Source organism: Grammomys surdaster, unplaced genomic scaffold (assembly GCF_004785775.1).
Source record: "Grammomys surdaster isolate TR1022 unplaced genomic scaffold, NIH_TR_1.0 236, whole genome shotgun sequence".
Lineage (NCBI taxonomy): Eukaryota > Metazoa > Chordata > Mammalia > Rodentia > Muridae > Grammomys > Grammomys surdaster.
This window is the reverse complement of record NW_021604681.1, coordinates 2,682,285-2,707,530: the sequence shown is the minus strand read 5'-3', so window position 1 is coordinate 2,707,530 and position 25,246 is coordinate 2,682,285. Positions and strand designations below refer to the sequence as shown.

Genomic DNA, 25,246 nt, shown 5'->3' with positions numbered 1-25,246 from the left:
GGAGAGAGAGAAGGGAGAGAGAGAAGGGAGAGGGAGAGGGAGAGGGAGAGAGAGAAGGGAGAGAGAGAAGGAGAGAGAGAAGGGAGAGAGAGAAGGGAGAGGGAGAGGGAAAGAGAGAAGGGAGGGGAGAGGAGGGGAGGGGGAGGGAGGGAGAAAGGGAGGGAGGGAGAGAGAGAGAGAGAGGGAGGGAGGGAAGAATAAGTTAGAATAGGATGATGTCATATTAGTAAATGTGGGGGTTTCTACTCAGGAGTGGTGGCAGGTGGTAGTGATTAAGAAAATAATATTCTATAGCCAGGAATGATAATCATAATACTCAGGCTGGAACAGGAAGATGTAGAAGTGAAGGTTATCTTTGACTATATAGTAAGTTTGAAGTCAGCTTGGGCTACATGAGATCATGTCTCAAAAAACATAAACAAAGCAAGACAAAAGAACAAAACTCGAAAGTAAACCAATCCTAACCAAACCAAACCAAACCAAACCAAACCAAACCAAACCAAACCAAACCAACCCAACCCAACCAAGCAAGCAACCAAACCAAGCCAAGGTATTCAGGGGCTAAAAACCAAACCACATAGAAGAAAAGATGTAGAAAAAAATGTACAGACATCTTAGTGGTCAAATAGAGTCTCTGGTGCTCTTTCATCTGGTCATCCTAATCCTATGTGAACATTGCAGAAAGGAAAAAGAATAAAAGAGAAAGAAAGGAAAAACTGTGAAAAAATGTGTCACTGGACCTTAATGGGGGACCCATGGTTTATGGAAGATGTTACTTTGTTCTGGTCACAGAGAATGCAAGCAAACTGAGCTAGATTGGGAAAAGGACTTGGAAAACCCTCAGCTCTCTTGTCCGGTCACATCACATTTTGCAGGCTTCATAAATTCCTTTGTGCATCTTCCTACTGCTCTATGGTAAAGTCCAATAAACCAGTTAACATTTGAAGAAATGAATGAAAAAAAAAACATATGTTTATCTAAAAAGGAAATATGTAAAACAATTCTAAACCAAATAGTACAGGTGGGGATTTGAAACAAATGACCAGTCTTTTATCACTAAGAATCCGTGAAACCATTAGATATGGATGACTGCTCATACTCTGGTCTGGATTTTATAATCTTGTTCTCTCATGATCAATAGAAACCTTCAATATCCTATAATAAGCCAAGGTTGTACACAGCAGACTGCCTACTTCCTTTCAGTGGGACTGATATGCTGACTTCACAGGGTTCAGAAGGTCTACAGATCCCAGAGCTTAGCCTTGTGAAAAGTATAGAAGGCTCTTTACTGCAACTTTAGTCTATCAGCTGTCTTTCTTCTTAACAGTGAATTGCACATCCAAGCTCTAGCAAGTCTTGCGTAGATGGGAACACAGTCTTCTATATCGGTTACAAAGTTATTACAAAGTATAGGTGTCTTTGATAAAGGACAGAACATGTGACTGGGACAAAAATATACTTCCCAGGTTGGGTGTTACAGAAAAACATACCTTTTGGTTTCTTGAGGGATAGCATAACTGCTTCCTGTGTCACCACACTACAAACATGGCTGGGTGCAGTGGAGTCAGAGGCAGTCTTGATTCTTGCTGCAGTAGAGGTAAGATGGAGTTATACTCTTGGTTTTTCTTTGAATGATTCAGAGAGCAGCCTGAAACTGCCAACTTGTGGATGTAAGGGCAGATGCAAATTATGAGCGTACAGTAGGACAGAATCTAGAACTGAATTTATCCTCAATGAAAAATGACTACAAATTAGCCAAAGCCTAAAGTCTTGAATTAAGGAAAGAACTTAAACTTGGGAATTCAAAGTACTCAAGCCTAATCAAGACCTATTTAGGCTACTTAAGAATAAAGTTTAACTATACTTAAAGTGTAGATATCACTGTTAAAAGTTTACTTAGTTTAGTTCTAAATGGGTTCTAAAATAGAATTAAGATTTTAAAAGGGCTTAGAGTGAAACTGGATCCTAAGTATAATTAATATGTGCTTAAGTATTATTAATCTATAGTGAAGATCTTTATTTGGTTAAAAACTGTTTAGATAGGCGTGGTGACACTTCTGCAATTCCAGCCCCTGGGAGGCTGATAGGGCAAGAATGCTGGGGTTTTGAAGCCAGTCTGATATATAGCACGTCCTAGCCAATCAGGCTACATAGCAAGATCCTATTTCAAAACCAGAGAAGTTCTCAGGATTTAGTTCAGCAGTAGACTGTTTGCTTAATGTATACAAGACTCTGGGTTCCATCTCCAGCACCACAAAGGAAAAAAAAAGGAGGTAGGCAAAGTGACATATGCCTTCACTCTCAGCACTTGGGAAACAGCAAGGGCAACAGTAGCAGCAGCAGCAGCAGCAGCAGCAGCAACAGGAGCAGCAGCAACGGCAATGGCAGGTTATAGGGACATAAGCAGTGCCAACAGCAGGGGCTGGGGCTGGGGCTGGGGCTGGGGCTGGGGCTGGGGCTGGGGCTGGGGCACGGATAGGAGTGTGGGCTTGGGTAGGGACAGGCAGATGTGAGTTTGAGCCTTGTGTAAGTAGTGAGTTCTAGTCAGGAAAGGGCTACATAATTAAACTCTCAAAAACTGAATCCAAAATGAATGAACAAGCAAACATAAAAAAAAAAAAACCCTAGCAGGGGCAGTGGCATATGCCTTCATTCTGAGCACTCATGAGGCAGAGTTTTTTATGAATTTGAGCCCAAAGAAAAAGGGTAGATATGGTGTCATATGGCTTTAATCTAAGGATTCAAGAGCCAGGAGCGGCAGAGGCAGAGACAGGCAGATCTGTGCCGGTCTCCACTGGGAGTTCTAGTTCGTCCGGGGCTGTATATTAAAACCCTGTCTCCAAAGCAAACAAATCAAAAGGTAAATCTTAGGTTTTAAGATTAGTTTAGATCTATTCAGTGCCAAGAGCAGGAAAGCCTTAGCCAGTGCCTATTAACTGTCGTGTTAAGCCCTTGCTAGGGTCTTAATGTAACTAATCTTTGAGTGTCATGTAGTTACATCTTAGCAAGTTCATAAACATAGTCTCAGTCACCTTAAGACTTAGCTAGGACCTAAGTTAATTAAGATGTAATAGAATATAGTTAAGGTGTAGGGAGGGTTACAGTGTAGTTAAGGGTCAGGTCATATAAGGTTTGTGATAGTACTTGTTTTATTTTTAAATCTCTCTCTCTCTCTCTCTCTCTCTCCCCTCTGTGTGTTTGTGTTTAAGGGTCAGTCAATTTAAGGTTTTAAGGTTTTGATAGTATTTGTTTTATTTTTAAGTGTGTGTGTGTGTGTGTGTGTGTGTGTGTGTGTGTAGGTAGGTATGTGCACATAAATGCAGGTATTTGCAGAGGCCAGCAAAGGACACTGTATCTCCTGAAGCTAGGATGCTAGGAACCAGAATTGTGTCTTCTCTAATAGCAAAAATTAATCTTAAGCTCATGCTGTCGCTCCAGCCACTGACTTTATTATATCCTAGTTACATTTGGACATTCTCTGTATACCTTATCTAGCCTTAGGGCTTAATAAGGTTCTGGCTAGACCCAAACTAGGCTTATATACTACTTTGGCCTTAAATGGACTCTAATATTTTAGTAGGCCCAGGTCCTGCCTAGAATTCAGTTAGACTTGATTATACCTTAACCAAGTTTAGGCCTTATTAAGTCTTAACAAAGCTAATCACTGTTGTTAGTAAGACTCCAATAAGCACTAGTCAGGGCTTACGCCTGATTCAGGCTGGTCAGAGCCCCGCTAAGCTCTGGCTAACGTCTAAGTTTATTTTAGCTTCATTCACCGTCCAGCTGAGCTCTCATCAGGGTCCGATAGTACGTTCAGCCACAGTACACACAGCTCCTCACAATGGCAGTAAGCGTAATTTAGTAGAAGTCAAAACTTAGTTAAATTTAGTTGTGTCTATATGAAGCTTAGGATTTACACATTGCCTAAGATTCCTTATGATTGAATTAAAATCTAGTGAACTCTGCACATACATAGCCGGATGTGTACTAAACACACTTACAACCTGCTCACACTATCATTCATGTTGTCTAGAACCTTAGCATTGTTAAGGCTTGTCAAAAATCTTATTAAGGTATGGCTGAAGCACTTAAAAGCTGGATTGCTAGGTTAAAGAGCTCTTTAGAGTTTACGTTAGTCCTAGGTAGTTATAATTGCTAGATCAAGCTTGGTTAAACTCAGAGTCTAGGACTATGTTGGGTCTAGTAATAGCCTCTGTATTTCTAGTCACAGTGTGTAAACCCCAGTGAGGGCCTAATATTAATTAAGTCTGAGGTACAGCACACTTAAGTCCTATTAGAGAGTGGTAAAGAGTCAGCAAGTGCCTCAACCTAGTTAGTAACACAGAATAAAATCTAGCTGAAGGCCAGGCAGGGCCTCAGTCTCTGTAAGAATTATTGATCAGAGCCCAAAGAATGTATAGCTAACACCTAAGTCTAGTTTAGTTTGGAGATCACAGTTAAGCCCTAGCCAGGGTCTAAGACTTGTTTAGGTATATAGAGAGACTAGTTAGACTCTATGCAAGAAATAAGCCTGGTTCTGGTTTATTAATAGTTAAGACGTAGTTTGGGCTTCAGGCTCATTCAGATATAATTCAGTCTAATTTTGGTTTTGACAGGAGCTAGTCCAAGAGTCTCACTTAGTCCTAGTTAGAGCTTAGTTCACACCTGTCCAGGATCTAATGCTACTTTAGATTCTTCTAGAACCCAAATAATTCAGGTTTAGTTAGAACAAACATAAGTTCTTTTGAGCACAGAAGGCTAATTTAGGTCTAGCAGGAGCCCAGGCAAACCCTCTCTCAGGAAACAAACCTATTAAGTGCTATTCATAATGTAATTAAAGTGTTGCAACTTTAAAAATGTAGTTTAGTTCTCCTAAGAGTTTATTTAAAGCCTCAGCAGTTCATAAATACAGTTTAGTTCTCTTAAGGGTTTAGTTAAGATTGTCTAGGGACTAGCCCTCATTGAACTGTAAGTAAATCTAGTTGAATTCTATACTGGGCACAGCTCTAGTTATGTGCTACAAAATAGGTAAAATCTTGCCTGTTTCTGAGACTAATTTAGCCCTATCTCAGTTAAGCCCTAGATTAGGTGTAGCCAGATGTTAGTTAAGGCATAACTTGAGTGTGAATATAGTGATTACTCAGATATAACTAAGTCTGTTTAAGGTATAGATAGGGTCTCACCATAATCAAGTGTTAACTAGGGGGCTACTTAAAACCTAGCTTATACTTACGCCTAGTTTAAATACAATCAGAATCCAGTTATGATACAGGCAGGTCCTAACCTTAGATTAGCCTACGTCAGAGCCTAGTTAAGCCCTCACCAAAGCCTAAGCCTAGTTAATTTCTAGTTTTAACCTAATTATGTCCTAGGAAAGTCCTAGAAATCGTATAGTGTTATTGAATTTACTTTAGATTTAACCAGGGTGTAGGTGTAGCTACAGTATAATTAATCCTGGATAACTTCTAGGCAGAGGTTCAGTGTAGTTAAATGTTAGATTTTACTTAAAGTCTAATTAAAAACTGAGCCCAGGTTAAGTCTTGCCAGAGCCCAGTTAAGACCTATTGAGAGCCCAAACCTGGATCAGGCAAAGTCACCTCAGTTAAGACCTAGGCAGAACATTTATTTGATTAAGTACTAGTTAGCTTATTTAAATTCTTTTCAACTCCATTAAGGCAAAGTCAAGACCCTAAACATACTTGCAATATAGTCATAGTATAGTAAGCAGGGCCTCAACACCATTGAGATCTGTCAGAGTCCTATTAGGGTATAGTTGAAGTCTCATTCTAGTTAAGAACAAATTAGTTTGGTTTAAAACACACTTACGTTATTTTTTTAAATATTAAAATATATTTGTCAGCTTTTGCTGCAGTTGAGTCTTTGGTAGCTCCAAATAAAGACAAAGTCTAGTTTAATTCTAATACTGACTCGATGAAGGATTATTCATGGTCTACACTTAATTTATGTGTAGTCAAATCCTGGTAGTACTTGCATAATTGGAGACTGATTAAAGGCCAAATGTTAAGTTTTAGACAGAAACCATTTATGGCAGGGCCCATACCCGTGACTGTCATGAGAACATAGTGACAACACAGTTAAATCTTATACAAATCTTTTTAAAGGTACACCCAAATCTTAAGAATACTTCGAGATTAGCCATCTTGATAAAGGCCTTACTGAGTTAAGGTTAAATTGTAACATTATTCCAGCCCAGTTAAAACCTTGACAGTCCAGTTAAAGCCTAGCCAGGGCCAAATCCCAGTTAATACATCGTCCATAGGGAAATCTCAGTTAATACCTCCATAGGGACTGAAGCTAAAGGCAGAGCTCCAGTTTATATTAAGCCTTGCCACAGTCTTGCTAGAATATAGCAAGGGTCTATGACAATTTTAAGAGCTACTTAAGTAACTTAAGACCTAGTCAGTCACTGAGGGTCTTCTCTAGTCAGGGCAGAAGCCCAGTAAAAGCATCTTCATTTCAGCTATGGCCCAATGAGGGTCAAGCTGAAGCTTCAACAAGTTCTGTTTAAGTCTAATCAGAACCCAAGACATTGAAAGCCCTAGCAGCCCTATTAAAGTTTGACTAGGATGTAAACATAGTTTAGGCTATTCAGAACCCACTTTAATCCCACCCAGATCTAAATCTCAGTTGAGATCTTGTGAAAACGTTGTTAGTCCCTGAGCTGGGCTATAAATCCAGAGAAGGTGTTGTGCGAATCCCTCTGGAATAGCACTCTGACATCAATGAGCGTGGAAGAGAGGAGCGCTCTTCACCGGAGAACTGAGGCCAGGATAGTTCCAGAGCGGCCTCTGTGCCAGGTCCAGTTTGCCGTCTCATTTTATACTCTAAAGCCACAAGGTGGGGTGAGCAAGCAATTGATATTTTACCAAAGTGTACGTGGCAGTCTGCCTTCTGTTTTTAAAGGCAGATTTTTTAAAAGCTGAGAGGGGTAAGCTTTGGTGGTCAGGTTGTTAAGGGCAACAACTCATTGTTTCAGCTATTTCTTCAGGTCACTCTGTTCCAGGTGGCAAGGGAAATCATGCTTGGAACTGAGCAGCACAAATAGTGCTTTAAGAAAGTCTAATAATTGGTCTTTTTTCTGCCTTATTCTGCTTCATTTCCTCCTCTTCACCCTCATAATGCCTTAGGAACCTGTCTTGAAGAAACGGGTTGGTATGCCTGGTGTTATCGTTTGTAGGTTTTTTTTTTTTTAAATTGCTTTCATTTGAGTTCTGATGAACTGGCTGGCCAGGGTGTTTGTTCAAGATGCATGGTCCTAATAGAAGTTCCGGCATTATTATTAGACGAAGCTCCATCAGCAGAGCCAACCAGGTCCTGTGTTGTCCGTATTATACTCCTTTGGCTCCCATTTCTATCTCCTAGTCTTAATCCTTTCTAATAACCTTTTCACATTTTCCTATACAGACTCTGACTGATTAACATAAAAACAGCAGTCCTCATTTAAAGCCATGAAGATGCCATCTTTTTCAGTGGTAATCAAATCTAATCCTCTGTGGTTTTGGGGTGGGTGTGTGGGTCATTGCTGTCAATAAATCTATCTGATTTTGCAGAGGGACTGTGCTCTCCTGAACAACTGTTAAGTCTTTTTTGATTTGAGTAGAGTGCTGGCTATGCTGAACTTGTTGGATTACTATTGTGGCCACACTGGTGGTCATAGATCCCATCAGAACCATTCCTCAAAGGATAGGTAAAAGTACAGGGTTCTCTTATTTGTTGATTCTAAGGGTTATAAGATTCTAAGGGTTATACTCTTGCTTCCTGGTAATACACATTAAGCCCGGGGCCAAGAATACCAGTTCACAACTGCCTCTTGCATAGCAGGTATAAATATTCCAGGGGCTGGCAAAGTGTGTACCAGTAAGAGCTCCTGCTCTCTTAACTTATCTGCTATAGCCCTTTTCATTTCCTACAGATTGGGCTTCTTCTATGACCTAACTAGGTAGTCAGACCTGTGAAACATGTCCCATTTGTGTTGTTATCAGGTTTTGGTTAGTCATTCCTACTCTAGTATAGGTAACCTAGCCATCACCAGATCATACTCAACAGCCCTGTCCTCAAGACAGGTCTGTTACATAAAGGAGCTCATGGCTGGCATGTACTGTAGCCAGCATTTTCAGAAAGGGAGCAGAATTAGTTGGCTTTGTCTTGTTTATCTTTCTCCTGTTTACAGACTGGTTCAAGGGCCATGTGTATGGTGGGGGTGGCCGTAGAAGGGCTTAAAATCTTAGCTCTGTTAACCTGTACCATCACAATGACTAGAACCAACCATAGGGATCTGGTGGGGGGAGTTCCTATGCTTATGCCCGACCAACCAACCCATCCTGAGGTCATGGCTTCTCCACACAAAGGGCTTTTCTATAGTCAGTTCTTGTATTCCTTCCAGCTTTTCCCCTCCAGGCTCTTATGGCCTTAAATACTTGTTCCAAGGTGGAGGTTCCCTTCCAGGCTTAGTGAAGTTAAGTGAAGCCTAAGCCTAGATAAATCCTAATAGAATCCATTTAGCTAGTCATGGGTCATGCCTAGTTAACATCTGTTCAGAATATTTAACACCTTGCCAGGATACAGAAACAGAGAGAGAAGGCCTATTCAGAATCTGATTTCAGATACAGAAAGAGTTTGAGCCTGCATAGTGGCTTTTTCTTTTCCCTTTCTTTCCTTTCTTTTCCCTTTCCTTCCTTCCTTCCTCCCTCCCTCCTTTCCCTTCCTTCCTTCCTTCCTTCCTTCCTTCCTTCCTTCCTTCCTTCCTTCCTTTCTTTCTTCCTTTCTTTGTTTTCTTTTCTTCCCTCCCTCTCTCCTTCCTTCTTTTCTTCTCTCTCTCTCTCTCTCTCTCTCTCTCTTTCTTTCTTTCTTTCTTTCTTTCTTTCTTTCTTTCTTTCTTTCTTTCTTTCTTTCTTTCTTGCCAAGGGTATCTTAGTTAAATTCTAATTAGAGGCTAGTTAAGACCTCACAAGAGTGGAGACAAGGTAAGTTTAAATTAGGACCTATGTCTACTTAAGGTCAGTTACATCCTATTCATGGTCTCAGTCAAGTTAAGATTTAGTGATGACTACAGTGTTCAAATTATTTCAGGTTGCCTAAGATTTTCTTCATTAAATGACAAAAATCATGAGTCCTATAAAAGCTTTAAACCCCAGAGAAAAAAAAAAGATTAGTTAGCAACTTCAATTGAGTTTTTTTTGCCTTGAGCTTTATGACTTACAAAACATCTTTCAAAAGTTATCTCACTTGATTACTATACCACCCATTGAGACAGGAGCCCTCACCATCCTCAGGATAAAGAAGGGAAAACCCAAATTTACAAAAAGTTAATTCTTTTCTCAATGAATACCAGAGAGAGAATGTTCAAGTGTGTATCTGAACTCAGATCACACACGTTCATGTTTTACCTAAATAGGATATTTTCCCACAATTAAGAATTATCTAAAGTACAAAGGTTATAGTTGTCCAAAGTGTTACCATATTTATTTCTGATAAGGACTGAGAATCATGGTAAGCTTAAGTGAACTGTCAAGGTGAGGAAACATTTAAGTTTGAACCTAAGTCTCTCTGTCTCCAATGTCTGTCTTCCTTTAAAAAAAAATGTCTCTTTCCTCCACCCTTCCTTCTTTGCCAGTGTCAAATGCTTCTGTACATGCCTGTGTGGCTGAGGTTGCCATGTGTTCATGGTTCAATGATGTTTGCATTTATTCATTATTAGAAGTCTGTCAAGCATTTATCAGTTTGTATTTATATTAGTACTACTACTTTCAGTGTTAGTTTATATATGAAATTGTTTGCTGTTTCACTATGGCCATCAGAGCTGATATGGCAGTAGATTTAACTTTCAGCCCTTATATTTACTCTTATCTGGGAAGGGACACAGAAGACAAATCTCGCTTACTTCAGTAATTCTTGGGACAGTTACTGTATAACTCCCTGTAGTAACGTTCTAGAACCCAAGAAAAAGATCCATGCATTCTTCTTTGATACTGTGGATTCAGCTGCCAGAAAGCACTAAAGACTTGGCTTGCCTTTTTCTGGCTGTGCCATTTCTGTCACCTCCTGTGAGCTTTACCAGGGGTGACAAGCATTTCTATTAAAAAGTCTGTACATAAATATAGCTGTATCTTCCACTATATTATCCTGAGGACAAAATAGTTGCCACCCCTGCAGAATGCAGCAGCTTCTGGATTAGATGCCAGTGGTAGCAGTATGCCAAGCATGAAGTATACTGTTCTTCTCCTGACAAATAGATACCAGCTTTCCCTTTAGTGGTGCATTTAAAAGGACAGTTTCCACTCTTCTTGTGTGGCAGGGGCAATGGGGAAAAGCTTTTAACATAGGCAATTAGTGGTACAGGGGAAGAGGCCATTGGGATTTACTTTAGGTCACAGATACTTGTACTGTAATTTTCTCGTTTGTGTTATTATGTTCCTGTAGAGAACTGTTTGGAGTAATGTATCATGCAAGAGGAAAGCAGAGTGGCTTGGGAAAATGCAGCTGATTTATTCCACTGGATAGCCTGGCTACTCAAATTGTATTTTCTTTCTCGGAGAGACTGACAATGGGAATCCTAGTCTCTGGATATTCACTTGGCAGTTCTACATATAGGGTCTATAGATGATTTTATGATTTAATTCTAATTGATTAATGACAACATATGTTGTTAGATTTGAAGCACGGAATATGTATCTGTCCTAAGAAGGTATTTGGAAGATTTTCCCCCAAGGATTAGAGAGTTTGCAGTTGCAAGCCATGGAAAGAGCAGCAACTCATGTTCCAGCTTCCACCAGTTTCCAGCTGTACACCTTGGATTGTTTGCCTTATGTGGATGTTTATTTTCTTAAATGCATAGGGGAGATATAGCCCCTCCCCCAATACCCTATTGACCTCACAGTAATTTGAACATTTAATGAGATGCCATATGAAATATGTTTGAGTTTCTACTCCCTCATTTGTGGAAGGAAAATATTTGTCTGATAGGACTACTGTAGGTTAATGTATGTGAATGTGCTCGAGGATATGGCTCCCAGAAGGAAGAAGCTGTAAAACCCTGGGATGAGCTACTGAGTGGAGTGCTGGAATCATAGTTTGAAGCCACTAAAACCAGAAAGGCTCATTCTTTGGCAGATGGTACAAGCACATTTTCAGGCAGAGAGGAGGACTCTATTGTCTCTGATCATTCCTGTTGGTAAAATGGATGAATGCGGTCTCTCTTGGCCAGCTGGCATTTACAGAAAGAGAAAGGCAGCCAGAACCCCAGGGCTCTGTCAGTCTTATATGTGTCAAGTGTGTTCTTGAAGCTTTGAATAAAACTCAGGCTGGGGTGGTAAGGAGTAAGACACAGTGTGCTTTTTCCCCTTGTCATATGAATGTGCCACGTAGGAATATTCAAAGTCTGGACTAGTTTTGGTGAATTCACAGTAGATATACTGTAAGATGCCTTCATTACCCAGAGAGTGCCTTCTCTTCACATCTTTATCAAAGTCTGAAGTCGTTACCTGGCTGTAGCTATGATATGAATCGTACCTCTGTTACTTCCTTCCAGGTTTTGCTAAGCCTTCAGTCATCTTTTCTCTCACCTTCTGACAGTCACTAGTAGTGGCCAGGATGCACCATGCCTTACTTCCTGGATCCTGGAATTTCCATAGCACAATCAAACAGCTAGCATCTGTAAGGCACTTACCGTGAACTAGGAAACATTCTGAACTTCTTCATGAACGAATTCATGCAATTTCCCTTTTCTTTCTATCCTACAGATAAGGAAGTGAACCCAAATATAGCTTAGGGAAACTCTGCACTTAGTAAAGTTAGGATGAAACACAAATCTGCTTGGCACAATATATTGCCCTTAGAGTCACTGCTATCATTTCATTTTGGCGTTTGCTAAATAGACTGTTTTTTCCCCATTGAAAACCCCCACTACTTTTCTTTTTCCCTCTGAGAAAGCTGAGGGAAGAATTAGGAGTAGAACCTCTTTTTCTTATCATCGTTTCCTGGCTTCTCTGGGGACCCTTACAGCAGCTAAGCTACAGAGACAAGTTTGTTTATGTTTCCCCAAGCCAAGATAAGGTGGCAGACCCCATGGTTGAATACTATGCTAAAAAACTATGTGCCCAACTAACACAATGACAAAGAGATATTTGCAAGCTACTGTTTGCCCAGTAGTGACTAAGTTGTTTTTCTGCAGGGTAAGCAAGAGTCTAAGATTGTCTCTGCAGCAATGAACAAATTAGAAAGGGGAGGAAAGAAATGTAGAAGAACTTGCTTTAAACCGACTACAAGGGCATCCCTACTCCCTCTTAATTTGGTTTCTGTTTTGAATTTTTCATATAGTTTTCAAGAAGGGGCCGTGTTTAGCTCTTCAGCTCCACATTTCTTTCCATTTTCCTTGATAAATTAAAGATGGCTCAGACATTTCGAAAGTCAGGTCCTATAGCTTCATTGCATGCAGTTGTTTGTAAAGGCAACAATTTCTAACTTTAAAATATAGATGCAAGGACAAATTCTGTTGATTATTTTCATTATATCTCCCAGAGATGCTCCTGCTATATCAAAATGATGGGGTAGGTCTTCTTCTTTTTTATTATTATTATTAATCATTCCATTTATTTATATCTCAAATGATATCTCATTTCCCAGTTACCCCCTCAACTCCCTCATCCCACATCTGCCCTCTCCCCTCCTCTTTGCCTGTATGAGGATGCTCCCCCAGCCACCCACAGGCTCCTGCCCCACTGCTCCAGCATCCCCCTATGCTGGGACATGAAGGTCTTCTTGATGTTTCACTGGAAGTGGGGAGGGCAAAGAGAAGTTATGTATGTCCAGAAGTGGTTTTTTTTAAAAAAAAAAAACCCAATAATTTCTTATTCATTCTTTGAGAATTTCATACAATGTATTTTGAACACATTTACTCTTTTAACTACTCCCCTTACCACACTCAAAAACCTCTCATCCTCTCCCACCCAACTTTGAGGTTATTTATTTACTTTTCTTCTTTCCCTACTGAGTGCACTTTGTGTTATGCAAGACCTGTTTGGGCTTCAGATAAAGTCCCAACACAGAGGAGGAGAGAGGTGTAATCCCATCACCAGCTGAGGAGCCATTAACAGAAGTGTTGTTTATTTAAGCATTTAAATTAAATGCTTGTGACCAAATGGTACTGTAGCACTGCAGAAGGGAGCAAAAAAAAAAAAGTCTATTTGTGAATACAGACTTGGCACCTGTATTCACCAAAGGCACATTTTAATCACTCCCATATAACTACCTCTGGTCCCCTTGGATATGAAGTAATTTACCTTTCCTGCTGCAGGGAAGCTTATCGACTCTAAACATGGGCCCAGTGGATTTGGATTTCTTTGCTCCTTTTCTGTCCCATTGTTAGATACTTGTTGCCAGATTTCCAGATGGAAGAAGTGCCAAATAGCAGACTAAGACTTTCACTCAGAATAAAATGGTGACTTTTCATTAGTCATGCCGATGAAGTGATACAGAGATGCCTGATTCCAGTTATCAGTTATCACCACCTTTGCTCTAGGTCCTATTCAGCTACTTATAAGAGGCAGGTTATATCACATTGCATCAATTAAAAACTGTCTGACAATCAGGACCTCTTTTAATTGCATTGACATGAAGTGGAGATCCACACCAGGCAAAGGACCCTTCTCTTAATGTTATACTTCATTTTCTTCACATTAATGACAGGCTGGTCAAACAATACTGACAATACTCATCATTGTTTTAAATTTCATCTAAATGAAATGATGGGATATATACTATATTCCTATATTTCTGGTTTCCTTTTACTTTCTTATACATGTATTCTGGTAGATGTTTACATTCTTTAATTTGGGTTTATACTTAGTAGTAATACTACAGGTTCATGAGACGGAGGTAGACTTTGCTTTAGTAGATACTATCTAGTAGCTTTTCAAATTGCACAAGCCAATACATTTACCTGCGGTTGTATGTGAGTTCCAGTGGCTCCATTGTTCTGCGTTTCTTATTATTAATCCTTTCTGATGTACCTATTCTTGTGGGGTTTGATATATCTCCTTGTGGATTGAATTTGCATTTATCTAATGAGTAGTAGTGACAAATGCCGATTTGTGTACTTGTAGGTTGGGTAAATAGCCTCTTCTATGTGGTAGTGGTTAATTTCTTCTGTCTTGATTATGACATTTACATTGTCTTATTCTTTTCATTTACAGGAGTCTAAAATATATGCATAAAATAGGTATCAACCTTCTATTGGGAATACTTTCTGAATATTTTTCTACCTTATAATTGACCATTTTACTCTCTTGAGGTATCTTTTGATAGACGGGAGCTCTTTGCTAATTTGGGGTATATGTGATAAATTTTGGTTTCCTAAGATCATGAAAGTTTTCTCTTGTGGCTTGAGCTACATATTGGTTTTGTATTTTAGATTTAACTCTTCTACCCGTTTTCAAATTAGATTTTAGTATTTGATATATGATTCTGGTTATGGTTCCATTGCTTGTCTATCCATGTATCAGTACTATGTGATTTTAACCTCTGTAGCCATAAACTTAGCCTTGCTATTTTTATTTTTTAATTAATTTTTAATTTTTATTATCATATAATATTGTACAATGTCATAGTATATGACAATTTTTATATGTACATATTATTTTTATATGCACATAAATGTGTACTGGTAGGGTTTTTGTTTTGTTTTATTTTTTTCTTTTTGTTTTCTTTTTTTTTTTAAGACAGGGTTTCTCTCTGTAACTCTGGCTGTCCTGGAACTCACTCTGTAGACCAGGTTGGCTTCAAATTCAGAGATCTGCCTGCCTCTGTCTCCCAAGTGCTGGGACTAAAGGTATGCACCACCTCCTCCTAGGTAACGTACACTAATAGAAATAGGGTAATTAACATGTTTTTTTCTTTAAGATTTGTGTTTTCTTTAAGATTGGAAAATTTGAGTTACTCTTGTCTAGTTACTCAGAAAATAAACACTTCGTCGTGAACCTACTGTGCTATAGACATCCAGAACATACACGTTCCTTCTATCTAACTTTGTTTTGGTACCCATTATCTAACCTTTTATCCCATGTTTCTGTGGCCATTCCTGATTTCTAGTAGTCAGTAGTCTGCAGTCAAAATGACATTTTTTTAGCTTCCACATATGGGAAGGAATATGCAATGTATGTCTTCCTTTGTTTCAGGTTTTGTTATCTGGTAGTATACATGTTGTTCCTTAAAGAGTCCTGGCTCTTTGTATATGTTTGTAAATAATTTTGCTCAAAGTGTCCTTCAAAAGTAGTCTTGAGCCCCATCAATAATGACTCACTCACTGGCCTCATCTATGTCCCCTCACTTCCAATGCTAGGTATCTTTTTGAGGATTGTGCCTGTGTCGGGAGAACTTCCTTCCCAGGGGCCAGCCTAGACCTCAATTTATTCCAGGTAAGCACACCCCAGGCTTCCATTAGGCTAGCCTCCTGCAATTGTCAACAGCTATGCTGAAATTGCTCATTCTGTGGTAGACACCTTCTGCCTTTGGTCCAAGCTTTATCTTTAACCTATGCCCAGAATTAGCAAATACCACAGAAAAGAAAATGTCAGCTATTTTCAGCTCACATTAGAGAGTTTATACTTGCTTCCACCCCTTTCTGATAGCCTTAAGTCTACTGATTTTGTAATTTGTTCTCCCCCATTTGCATGCGTGTTGTATTTTTTGGTTCTTGCAGGAGTGTTTCCAGACTATTCGAAAGCAGAACTCCAGAAGTCATTTTCTAGGACAATACCTTTGTCCATCTCTACCAGATTACAGGTGAGTAGCTTCCAATCATTTAGAGAAATTCAAAACACCAGAGGATGGGGAGCAAACACACGCATGCACGCGTGCGCGCGCACACGCGCGCGTGCACACACACACACACACACACACACATATCTTTGAAGCTCTATGAAACTATTGATTATGACATGGGCACCATAGGATCCCCCCTCTCCACCAGTTAGTATTAGACACAATCAACCCAAAATTTAGCTAATTTCTAGGGATATCAAGTGAATGGACATGCTCAGTTCTATTCCTGTTTAGTAGAATGAGGTGTCAGCTCTGGACTCATTAAAGCAAATGTGTTAGTATAGACACCCATATGTGTACCCTTTGACATAGGTCTTTGGAAGTTCTAGGTTAACTTCTATTTCATATCATGTGGCTGGTCATAAGTCATAATACCTAATGATTTTCAAGTTTTCCAATCACAACTTCATACAGTTATTTTATTGTGAGGATTAGGCACACTAATGGGGAAGATTGGTTTCTTGGTGCTTTATATGTAATAAGCCTTCCTTCCACAAATTTGAGAATTTATTACAATGTTATAGGCATACCATCTCATCTGACATACTTTTCAGATAGGGGATTGATTCTGTTTGGTTACTTTAGGACGGATAGCATACAGTGAAATGCACCACTTTTAATAGTAGCAATCAGTGAAATCCATCAATTTCATGTTCACATATAGCCTAAAACTGTAAAATATAATCATTGACACTATCACAGACAGTTCACTTACATGTCTCTACTTCTCATTTTCTTAGACACAATTATTCTTTTTCTGAACCATAAATTTTCTTGAATCGTATATAGACAGTATGCAGTGTGCACTCTTTTATGTCTATTTTTTCCACTAGGTATAATATCTTTCATATTAATATATGTATCTATTAGCAGTGCACTACCTTTCTATTTATGGTTTGTGTCCTACTGGGTGAATATTCAACAACTGTTTAAATTTTGACAAAATCCCCAAATATCAACAAGTTCTGTGGCACCACAAGCCTCATGTCATAATTTGTCTCCACCAAAATCAAATCAACATGGTCACTTCTCATCTAAATCAATGGAGTAATCATTGTCGGCTCCACAGGATTCAGTATCATCAAGTACCCACTTGTTATAGATTTTTAGTAATATTTTATCTATTGAGAAGACCACTGAGATGTGGAACCAGTGTCAGTTCCTCTAAGAGTTGGTAGACTTTTTGATCATATAACCTAATTAATAAAAATAAATGAAGAGCTTTTATAATTTATTGCACTATAACATCTGTCCCCAAGATACAGAACAATTGGAAACTCTAATGAATTAACACCAAAGCCTTTAGTAGTTATAAATGGCCATGAGTCAAAGATACTAATAAAAACAGTTAAAGACTCTGAATAATGATATATCCTTTCTCAATGGAGGTGTTACTGAGAGATACGCAAACCCCATGCTCATTTTATGCTGGAAACCCTGAGCAAAAATAAATATCATGAGAAATCTAAAGGAAAAGAGAGGCATTAGGTCCTCATTAGGCTGTCGAAAGGAAGAACAGTAGCCAGAGATCTCATTTAACCTCTTGGATGGGTCTTGGTAACTATATCCTGTAGCTATAACCTATAGTGTAGACGAATGGTCAAGGATACTGATCTTTTTTTATTTGTCTTTTTCTATTATTAGATCTGATTGGCTCTTTTGTCTTGGAAGTGACAATTTGGTGGTGATTATAATAGGAATAGACTACTAGTAGAGTCATTTTGTGAGAGGTTAACCAACATCACCAAAAAGTTTTGTGTTACCGCTAGACTCAGTCTGTACTTGATCACCATCATAATCACACCACCTGCCTGAGCCATGGAATCTGTGTCAATCCCTGGACTGGTTGCTGAACTTATTGATTGTGTAGCCCAGCTAATAAGAATAGCTGAGGAACTATTACAGTTCGTCTCACAGGAACAAGCTCCTTCTCTGCAACAGAATGCTACAGCAGAGGAGGCGGAAGCAGCTGAGCCTCCTCCCGAGGAAGATTCGCTACCGGATCTTGCAGCTCTTTCCGACTTAGAATCAATCCTTTCAGTAAAAGAAGATGAAGACCTAATCCTTGACATGGATGAAGCTATGATAGATATTAACGAGATATATGAGGATATACTTCCTGCAATAAAGGATGATACAGAAAGTGAGTGAGAGTCAGCATGTGAAAAAATCATTTTTCCATTTCTTTTTTTCTAGGCTTCAGCAATAGCTGTTTTATTCTAGTTCTGCATAGTTTCATTATTAAAAACTTTTAGATTTAGTAAACTTTTATTTCCTTTTGGAAAATCATTTTTTTCTATGGTTTAATTCAAAAGACTGGCTTTAGTTATATAGTTTTTTTGCTTTACTTGTACTATTAGGATTCTTCATGATAAGACCAAATAATAACAAGGCAAAGAATCTACCTTAGAATAGAATGAAGAACTGATGAACTCTACCAATACTCAGTGTCACTGCTCTGTGATAAATAGAAGTTCTAAGAGTAGTGTTTCCTAGCATGGCATTACAATGAGTATTTTCTCATGGCCAGGACAACGTGCCACATTGTATCTTAAAGAGGGAGGTTTTCAGGGCAGAGTAAGGTAAATAATTCTGAAAGTGCAACGTCTACCAGGCAATAAAAGTATAGAAAGATTTTCCAGATTCACTGGGAACAAAATTTGAGAGTTCTGAGGTCAAGATATTGAATGAAAGACTGCTGTGGATTCTAACCACACATGTTGATGTGTGCTGAAACTCTTTTGCAATATTGTCCTCTGACACAATATTGAAGCTTATACCAAAAAGCAAAGAGAGAAGTTCTAGAATGTCAAGACTGGGAATAACAAAGACTTCATCAATGGAAAATCAAGCGTTTACGTCATCAGCCTGGAGAAAATGGTCTACAAGGGGAAGCGGACATTGTACATCTTCTTGTGTATAACTGAATTTAAGGCAAATACTTGGAGGCTTCATGTGGTAGGACCATTACAAACTTAACCTAGCAATATTTGTTATTAAGAGGTAAAAATATAAATAAGATGTAGACTGGTATTGAGGCACAATAACCCTCCACCTGTCAGAAGTGTGAAATATAATAGTTGAAGTACCCTCACACTGAAACAGAGATCACCTAAATAACTGTGCAAATATTCACCTATTATACCACCTTATGCCGTTCAATCCTTTTACTTTCATGGGTAGGTAGCATGGCCTTCTTAACAATTTATGAAGAATCCTAAAGCACATCATAGTTAAAAAGATTAATAGGACATTTAATACAGATGATTTCAGAGCCAACTAACATGGCAGATACGTGACAAGAATACATACAGAACAAATGAAAATTGTGTCAAAATGTAGTTAATGGGGTTAATTGCATATTGCAGTAGGTAGTATGCTGTAACACCTTGCTACAATAACTATAATAAGCAAACTGAATCTTATTTTACAAGTATAGAAAAGACTCCAGGTACACAAGTACAGACAAAGAAGCAAATAAGCGATGCACTGAAAATTAACCTAATTTTGTTTAGGAGACTGGAGATTGCAAGATTGGAGAAAGCAAGAAGAAATAGTTTGCATTTTTCCATGCCAGGAGGAAATGTTAATGAATAATAATTATTATAATTAGTGGAACAGTTAGGATTATTTCTGTATTTTATAAGAACATTTACCAACAGTAGTAACAACAATAGACCTGTATGAAAGTTAAAAAAAAATCTACACTTTAAGTAAGGGCTTAGCAACAACTAGGGGAAATATATACTACTGCCAGGGAAATTTGAACTGTAGGAAATAGGGTATAATTTTCTGTCAAAATAACACTCAAGTTATGATTAGTTGAACAAAATCAGGGAAAGTATACAGAGAAAGCCCACCAGTCTATTATAAATTCTATTTGGTGTGCAATTTACCTGAGAAATTGCAAATGATGTTCTTCAAGCATGATAGGCACACTATAGTAATCCAAGTAGAACTCTAGAATCTGGGCTTTGTAATGTTTCTACAATAAATTATTAAGACTTTGTTAAAAGTCAGAGAGCATAAACCACCAATAAACTCGAACAGGTCATAACAAGAGAAACCTGTAAGTCTACTTTAGACAAAGCCTTAAACAAGTAATAGACAGTGTTGTTCTTAGGTATCAGAAAAAGAAGGTGTCACAGGTTCATCGTATGTGGATCTGCTTTGCCTATTGCATTTCAGTATTTGCCTTGATTGTATAATTATGTGCACTTTAGAATTGTTAAGACGTAACTCTATTTCAAGAAATGGACTGTTATATCGAGTATGTTTGCTATACGGAATGGGATTAGAAGTAGAGTTAAATGTGACAAGGAACAAACAATCTTAGCAATAAGAAAACCCTTAAGAACAAGGCCTAGTAGGGAAGGTATTTTCAGTAGAGAGAACATTTTAAATTGTCAACAGTTAACACCATTGTTTGAGATAGGGTTACTTCCTAAGTGAATTCATTTACCCGTGCCTTAATGGAAATTAGCCAATTGTAAGATTGGTAGAAGTAACTAGTTGGTAATTGACATAGTAGATAGAGAGTTAAATTAAAAGGAGAAATACTAATAAATATGCTTATTGGATGTCTCCAATTGAGATTTTGACTCTCTTCCAGAAGACTGGAGTCCATTATCCAAGCAGCCTTGTTTTGTATCTTTTTGAGGTTAATGCCAAAACCAGATTTTGAATGGCACAGAGAAATAGAGGGGGAGCAAGGCTCTTTATTCTGAGACCAACTTAAAGGTGTTAAAATCAAGAAAGACAGGCTGGTAAATGGCACTGAAGCACAGAGTACAAATCTTCATTCTTTAGCTGAAGTATAGGAGCTGCTGACAGTATGTACCTGCATCTTTATATGTAACCATTTCTTCAAATTATTAGGTTATAATCACTTGTGATCTTTATTGACTATTGTTCCAAACCACTTAATCGCTTTTAAGAGATTGTAGCTAATAAACTTTGATTTAAAAGCCAAAGAACTTGTAGTCACCTTCAATTACCTTGTAGTAAATTTCCAGGCTACCGAAGTGTCACAAAAAGACTCTGTTACACAAATGTCATAGAATAAAATCATTGAGAATATTGCACCAAGAGCCTGATTGTCCACTGACTTGTCCATGAACATGGTTCTTCATTTATAAAATGAAAACTACACCTTTGCTTCTTACTTTTAGCAGTAGAAATGAACAAACAAAATGATACAATTTTTAAATCCTTTGACATGTCTGACAATGGGCTAGAATATATGAAATTATGAAATTTAAGAAGTCATTTCATACCAACAAATGCCAGTATAAAGCCACCTGAAGATTGAATTCTTATGTATGGACTATTCAATACTCAGCACCTGTTTCTAAGAGACAAAAATTGCCTCATCCTAGTATTTTATATAAAAATTATAATTTGGAATTTGCTTTTGTTTAATTTTTTGGAGTATAGTCTTTCACCGTACGACATTCTTTTGAAGAGCCTATTTGAATCTGAGTAGGAATGATTATGAGGTAAAACTACAGTGAAAAAGCCCTTTAGAAAGGGGTTTGCAACTCCACAGGAAGAACAACAATATCAACCAACCAGACCTCCCAGAGCTCCCAGGGACTAAACGACCAACCAAAGAGTACACATGGAGGGACCCATGGCTCTAGCTGCATATGTAGCAGAGGATGACCTTATCTGGCATCAAAGGGAGGAGAGGCCCTTGGCCCTGTGAAGGCTCAATGCCTTAGTATAGGGGAATGCCAGGGTGGGGAGGCAGGAATGGGTGGGTGGGTGGAGGAGCACCCTCATAGAAGCAGGGGAGATAGAAGTTAGGATAAGAGGTTTGTGGAGGGGAAACTGGGAAGGGGGGGAACATTTGAAATGTAAATAAATAAAATAACCAATACAAAAGAAAAAAAGAAAAAGCCCTTTAGAGAAGCTTGAGTTCTCTCCAATTTCAGCCAAGATTTTGTTCCCGAGGGCGATACTGTACTCATTTTCTGGTTGCTGTTTCAAAATACCTAAATGAAAATGAACTCTCTTAAGGGAGGAAAGGTTTATATGGGCTCATGGTTTCAGAGGGTCACAGTTAACAAGAATTAGGAAGGCAACTTATTTATGGGCTCTCAACGTGTAACTCTCAGGTTGAATTTATTCCATCTGATGATGGCATAGGATCCACTTAAACTAATAATTATGCCGGGGAGTTGGCGCAGTAGGTAGGAATACTTACTGTGTAAACAAGAGGACCTGAGTTCAAATCCCGCTAAACCCACAAAAAAAAAAAGCTGGGCATGGTTGTACACACCTGTAACCACAGTGCTGTGTGTAGAGGGGGGAGGGGAGGATATGATAGGCAGGATGATTAGAAGTTCTTTTGGCCACCAACTTAGCTTGAGGTTCAGTGGAGGACCCTGCCTCAAGAGAATAAAGCAGATAGTGATGGAATAGAACAACCAACCATTGTCCTCCTCTGACCCCTGGGTATATGAATGAGTGCTATACCCATACCTACATACAGATACATCATCTGTCACACCTGTGGATGAACAAATTCAGACACTCATGTGCACACATAAAAATACTGTTAAATGTGTAGAAGGGAAATGAAGAATCACAAGGGACAAAAACAAATTGAAAACAAAATAAATAATAAATAAATAAATAAATAAATAAATAAACGAAGAAAAGGAACTTCAGAACCAGAAGTGGAGGAACACATCTGTGAACTCAATACTTAGGAAAGGGGTCAGGTGTCTAAGGCCAGCCAGAGCAACACCACAAATACACATGTGTGTGCACCTTCCTACTTCACCCCTGCCACCACCACCACAAATGAAACTAAGGAAAAGAAAACATATATAAGAATAATAAATAAAAATTGATATGGTTTTCTCCTCAGTTTGTTAACACAGGCAAATTACATGCCTTTTAAGAATTTTTTCTTAAAGTTTTTGAAAGATTTATTTACTTATTTTCCATCTCTGAGTATTTTGCCTGCATGTATGAATGTGTGCCTGGATCCAACAGAGGTCAGATGAGAGCATTGGATCCCCTGAAACTGGAGTTACAGATGATTGTGATGATTGTGTCACCATGTAGGCATTGGGAACCAGAGCTGGGTCCTCTGTAAGAGCCATACATGTTCTTAACCACTCCTCCATCTTGCTAGCTGCTCCATTTCCAAGGGATTTGAGGGATTTTGTTTATCACGAAAATTCTAAATTCACTTGCCATAGAAAATATAGTGAAGATAAAGTTAGATTTCATTTACTTATTTGTGTCCAAAATAGAAGTTAGCCATATAGTTTCATAATATCACATGTGAAGAGAATTTTTAACTATAAAATAATCAGTAATCAAGTGTATTCATATAATATAAATTATGAAGATCATTATCCTTACAAATTTTATGTAGCCAAATACTTTAAAGTTCAACTTGCAAAATGTCTCCAAACAAGGACGACTGGTGTTTTCCCTCTCTCTGCTAAACACTGGGAAGAGTACTTGACAAGGATTCATTGAATGATAAAATGCTTTTCTTTCAAAGAATCAGGTGACTATTTTTTTGGTCACAAAGGAAATACATAGAAGCTGTCTGCATCACAGATGAATGGCTCTGTGAGGCCCATAAAACCTACACAAATGTTGGAAGTCTTAAGTGGTTAGAAAACTACTGAGTCTTGCTTTGAGGCTGTGGATACTGAGAGCTTTAAGCTTCCAGGAGACAGAGATTATCTCAGCTTACCTCTTTCTGGTGATATTTGATTGCTACCTTCAGCTTGGCTAGGTCGTGGTACTTCTGTGGGTCGAGTTCTTCACTGTGGTCATCTCGATGGTTGAGGATGATCTCCAGTTCACGGGAGCTCCTAGCTTGGTCCAGCAGGTCCTTGGCAAAGAGCTTACATTGTTGGGAGAGCTCCTCATACTCAGCCTTGAACTCATTTTCAACCTTGCTCAGCTCCTTGAGTTCCCAGCCCAGCCGGAAGGCTGTGAGGATGGGGTCCTCGCTTGATAAGGCAATGAGCGAGGGGCTTGCCAGAGCCTTGTATATGTTCAGTCGAGACCTTGAATGACGCAAACTGTCTACCTCTGAACTGGATACACACTCCACACAGTTGCAGCGGATCTGGTGAGGCCTTGGGATAGTGACTCGTTTTTGGACAAGCAATTTGATGATTTCATAGTTGTTGGTGTGGGCTGCCAACATGATGGGAGTGATGTCTGGTGTGAACTCAGAGAACTGGGTGTCCATCATCAGAGTGGGAACCTACACACATGAAATGAGAAACACAGAGGGGTACAATTATAGTTAGGAGCATGAAGGAGCATCCATTGGTAATTCGGAAACTGAATTTTCCTTTCTCTTGTGACTACTCCCCCAAATGCCCCCCATGTTTGTGGACTGCTATATGCTTGGCACTTTCCTAAGCACGTTACTACTCATATTTACTCATTTAATATTCACAACAACCCAGTTGGTAAATATTCTTCCCATGGGAGAAAGCTGAGAGAGGTTAATGGTTACATACCAAAGATTATGTAGTTTTCAGTAGCAGAGCCAAAATTCAAACCAGGTAGTGCAACTGTTCAGCTTAGCTCTTAAATTTTTATTAGCACAGTATATCCAGTTCTGACTAATAGGACAAGGGAAACAAAGAAGTAGAAGATGCTGTTCCTGGCCTTCTGGAGTGGAGTTGATCAAATCATAAAGTCCATAACAATTTGTGATGTTAATATGTATAGCTTTAATTGAGCTGTTGAGAGTGCTGGAATATTGACTTGAAATATCAAAGACAGACAATCACTTTTAAGATCATGCAACTAAATAAAGCCATAATGGCAAAAAGAAAGGTCTCTCACAAATGGTATTGACTTTGTTTGCGTATGGAACTTTAGAAGACTAAAGGGCAGGGCTAATTAATTCAATTCCTTCTAGGTCCAGGAAGATAGAAAGAATTAGGTATTGTCAGGAATAAGTAATACTGTAAATGAGGAATTCCAGATATGGGGAAGCATTGCTAATGACTTTGATAAACCTGTTGTGTCTAGGATATGATGTTTGGTGGAAATGGTAGCTATAACTAGAATGTACAGAGTTCTTTCTGTGTTTAGGAGCACACCCAAAGAAGTACAGTAAGCCTGATCAATGAATTAAAACAGCCTTCCAATTTGAAAATATATCTTTGGGAACTTAGACTCTTTTCAGGCCAATAAAGAAAGCAAGAGGGTCTGGGATCACAGCTGAGTTAGTAGAGTGCTTGTCTAGCATGCACAAAACTTTGGTTTCAGTTACCACCTGAATAGGGTGGTGAACACATCTGTAATCTTAGCACCTTGGAGATGGAGGCAGGAACATCAGTTCAAGGAAGATATCTCTATCTCTATCTATCTATCTATCTATCTATCTATCTATCTATCTATCTATCTATCT

The 25,246-nt window shown here is 38.7% G+C and overlaps 2 protein-coding genes across 2 annotated transcripts in view; one reads left to right on the top strand and one right to left on the bottom strand.

Annotated features, from left to right (window-relative positions):
• Trpc5 (transient receptor potential cation channel subfamily C member 5) overlaps positions 1 to 25,246 on the bottom strand; it is a 126,948-nt gene that overhangs the window by 64,695 nt on the left and 37,007 nt on the right. The window contains exon 2 of the mRNA XM_028773873.1: positions 23,561 to 24,082. Within this exon, the coding sequence (XP_028629706.1) occupies positions 23,561 to 24,082 (522 nt within the window). The remainder of the gene's footprint in view (positions 1 to 23,560; positions 24,083 to 25,246) is intronic.
• Positions 2,205 to 20,807, top strand: Trpc5os (TRPC5 opposite strand). The gene is made up of 4 exons (XM_028773874.1): positions 2,205 to 2,273; positions 15,356 to 15,431; positions 15,716 to 15,798; positions 17,482 to 20,807. Exon 4 carries the CDS (start codon positions 17,656 to 17,658, stop codon positions 17,986 to 17,988), a length of 333 nt encoding a protein of 110 aa, XP_028629707.1. The 5' UTR covers positions 2,205 to 2,273; positions 15,356 to 15,431; positions 15,716 to 15,798; positions 17,482 to 17,655; the 3' UTR covers positions 17,989 to 20,807.

Excerpts from the sequence above, each read along its gene's own strand:
- Trpc5os (XM_028773874.1), top strand. The coding sequence starts at position 17,656 with ATGGAATCTGTGTCAATCCCTGGACTGGTTGCTGAACTTATTGATTGT.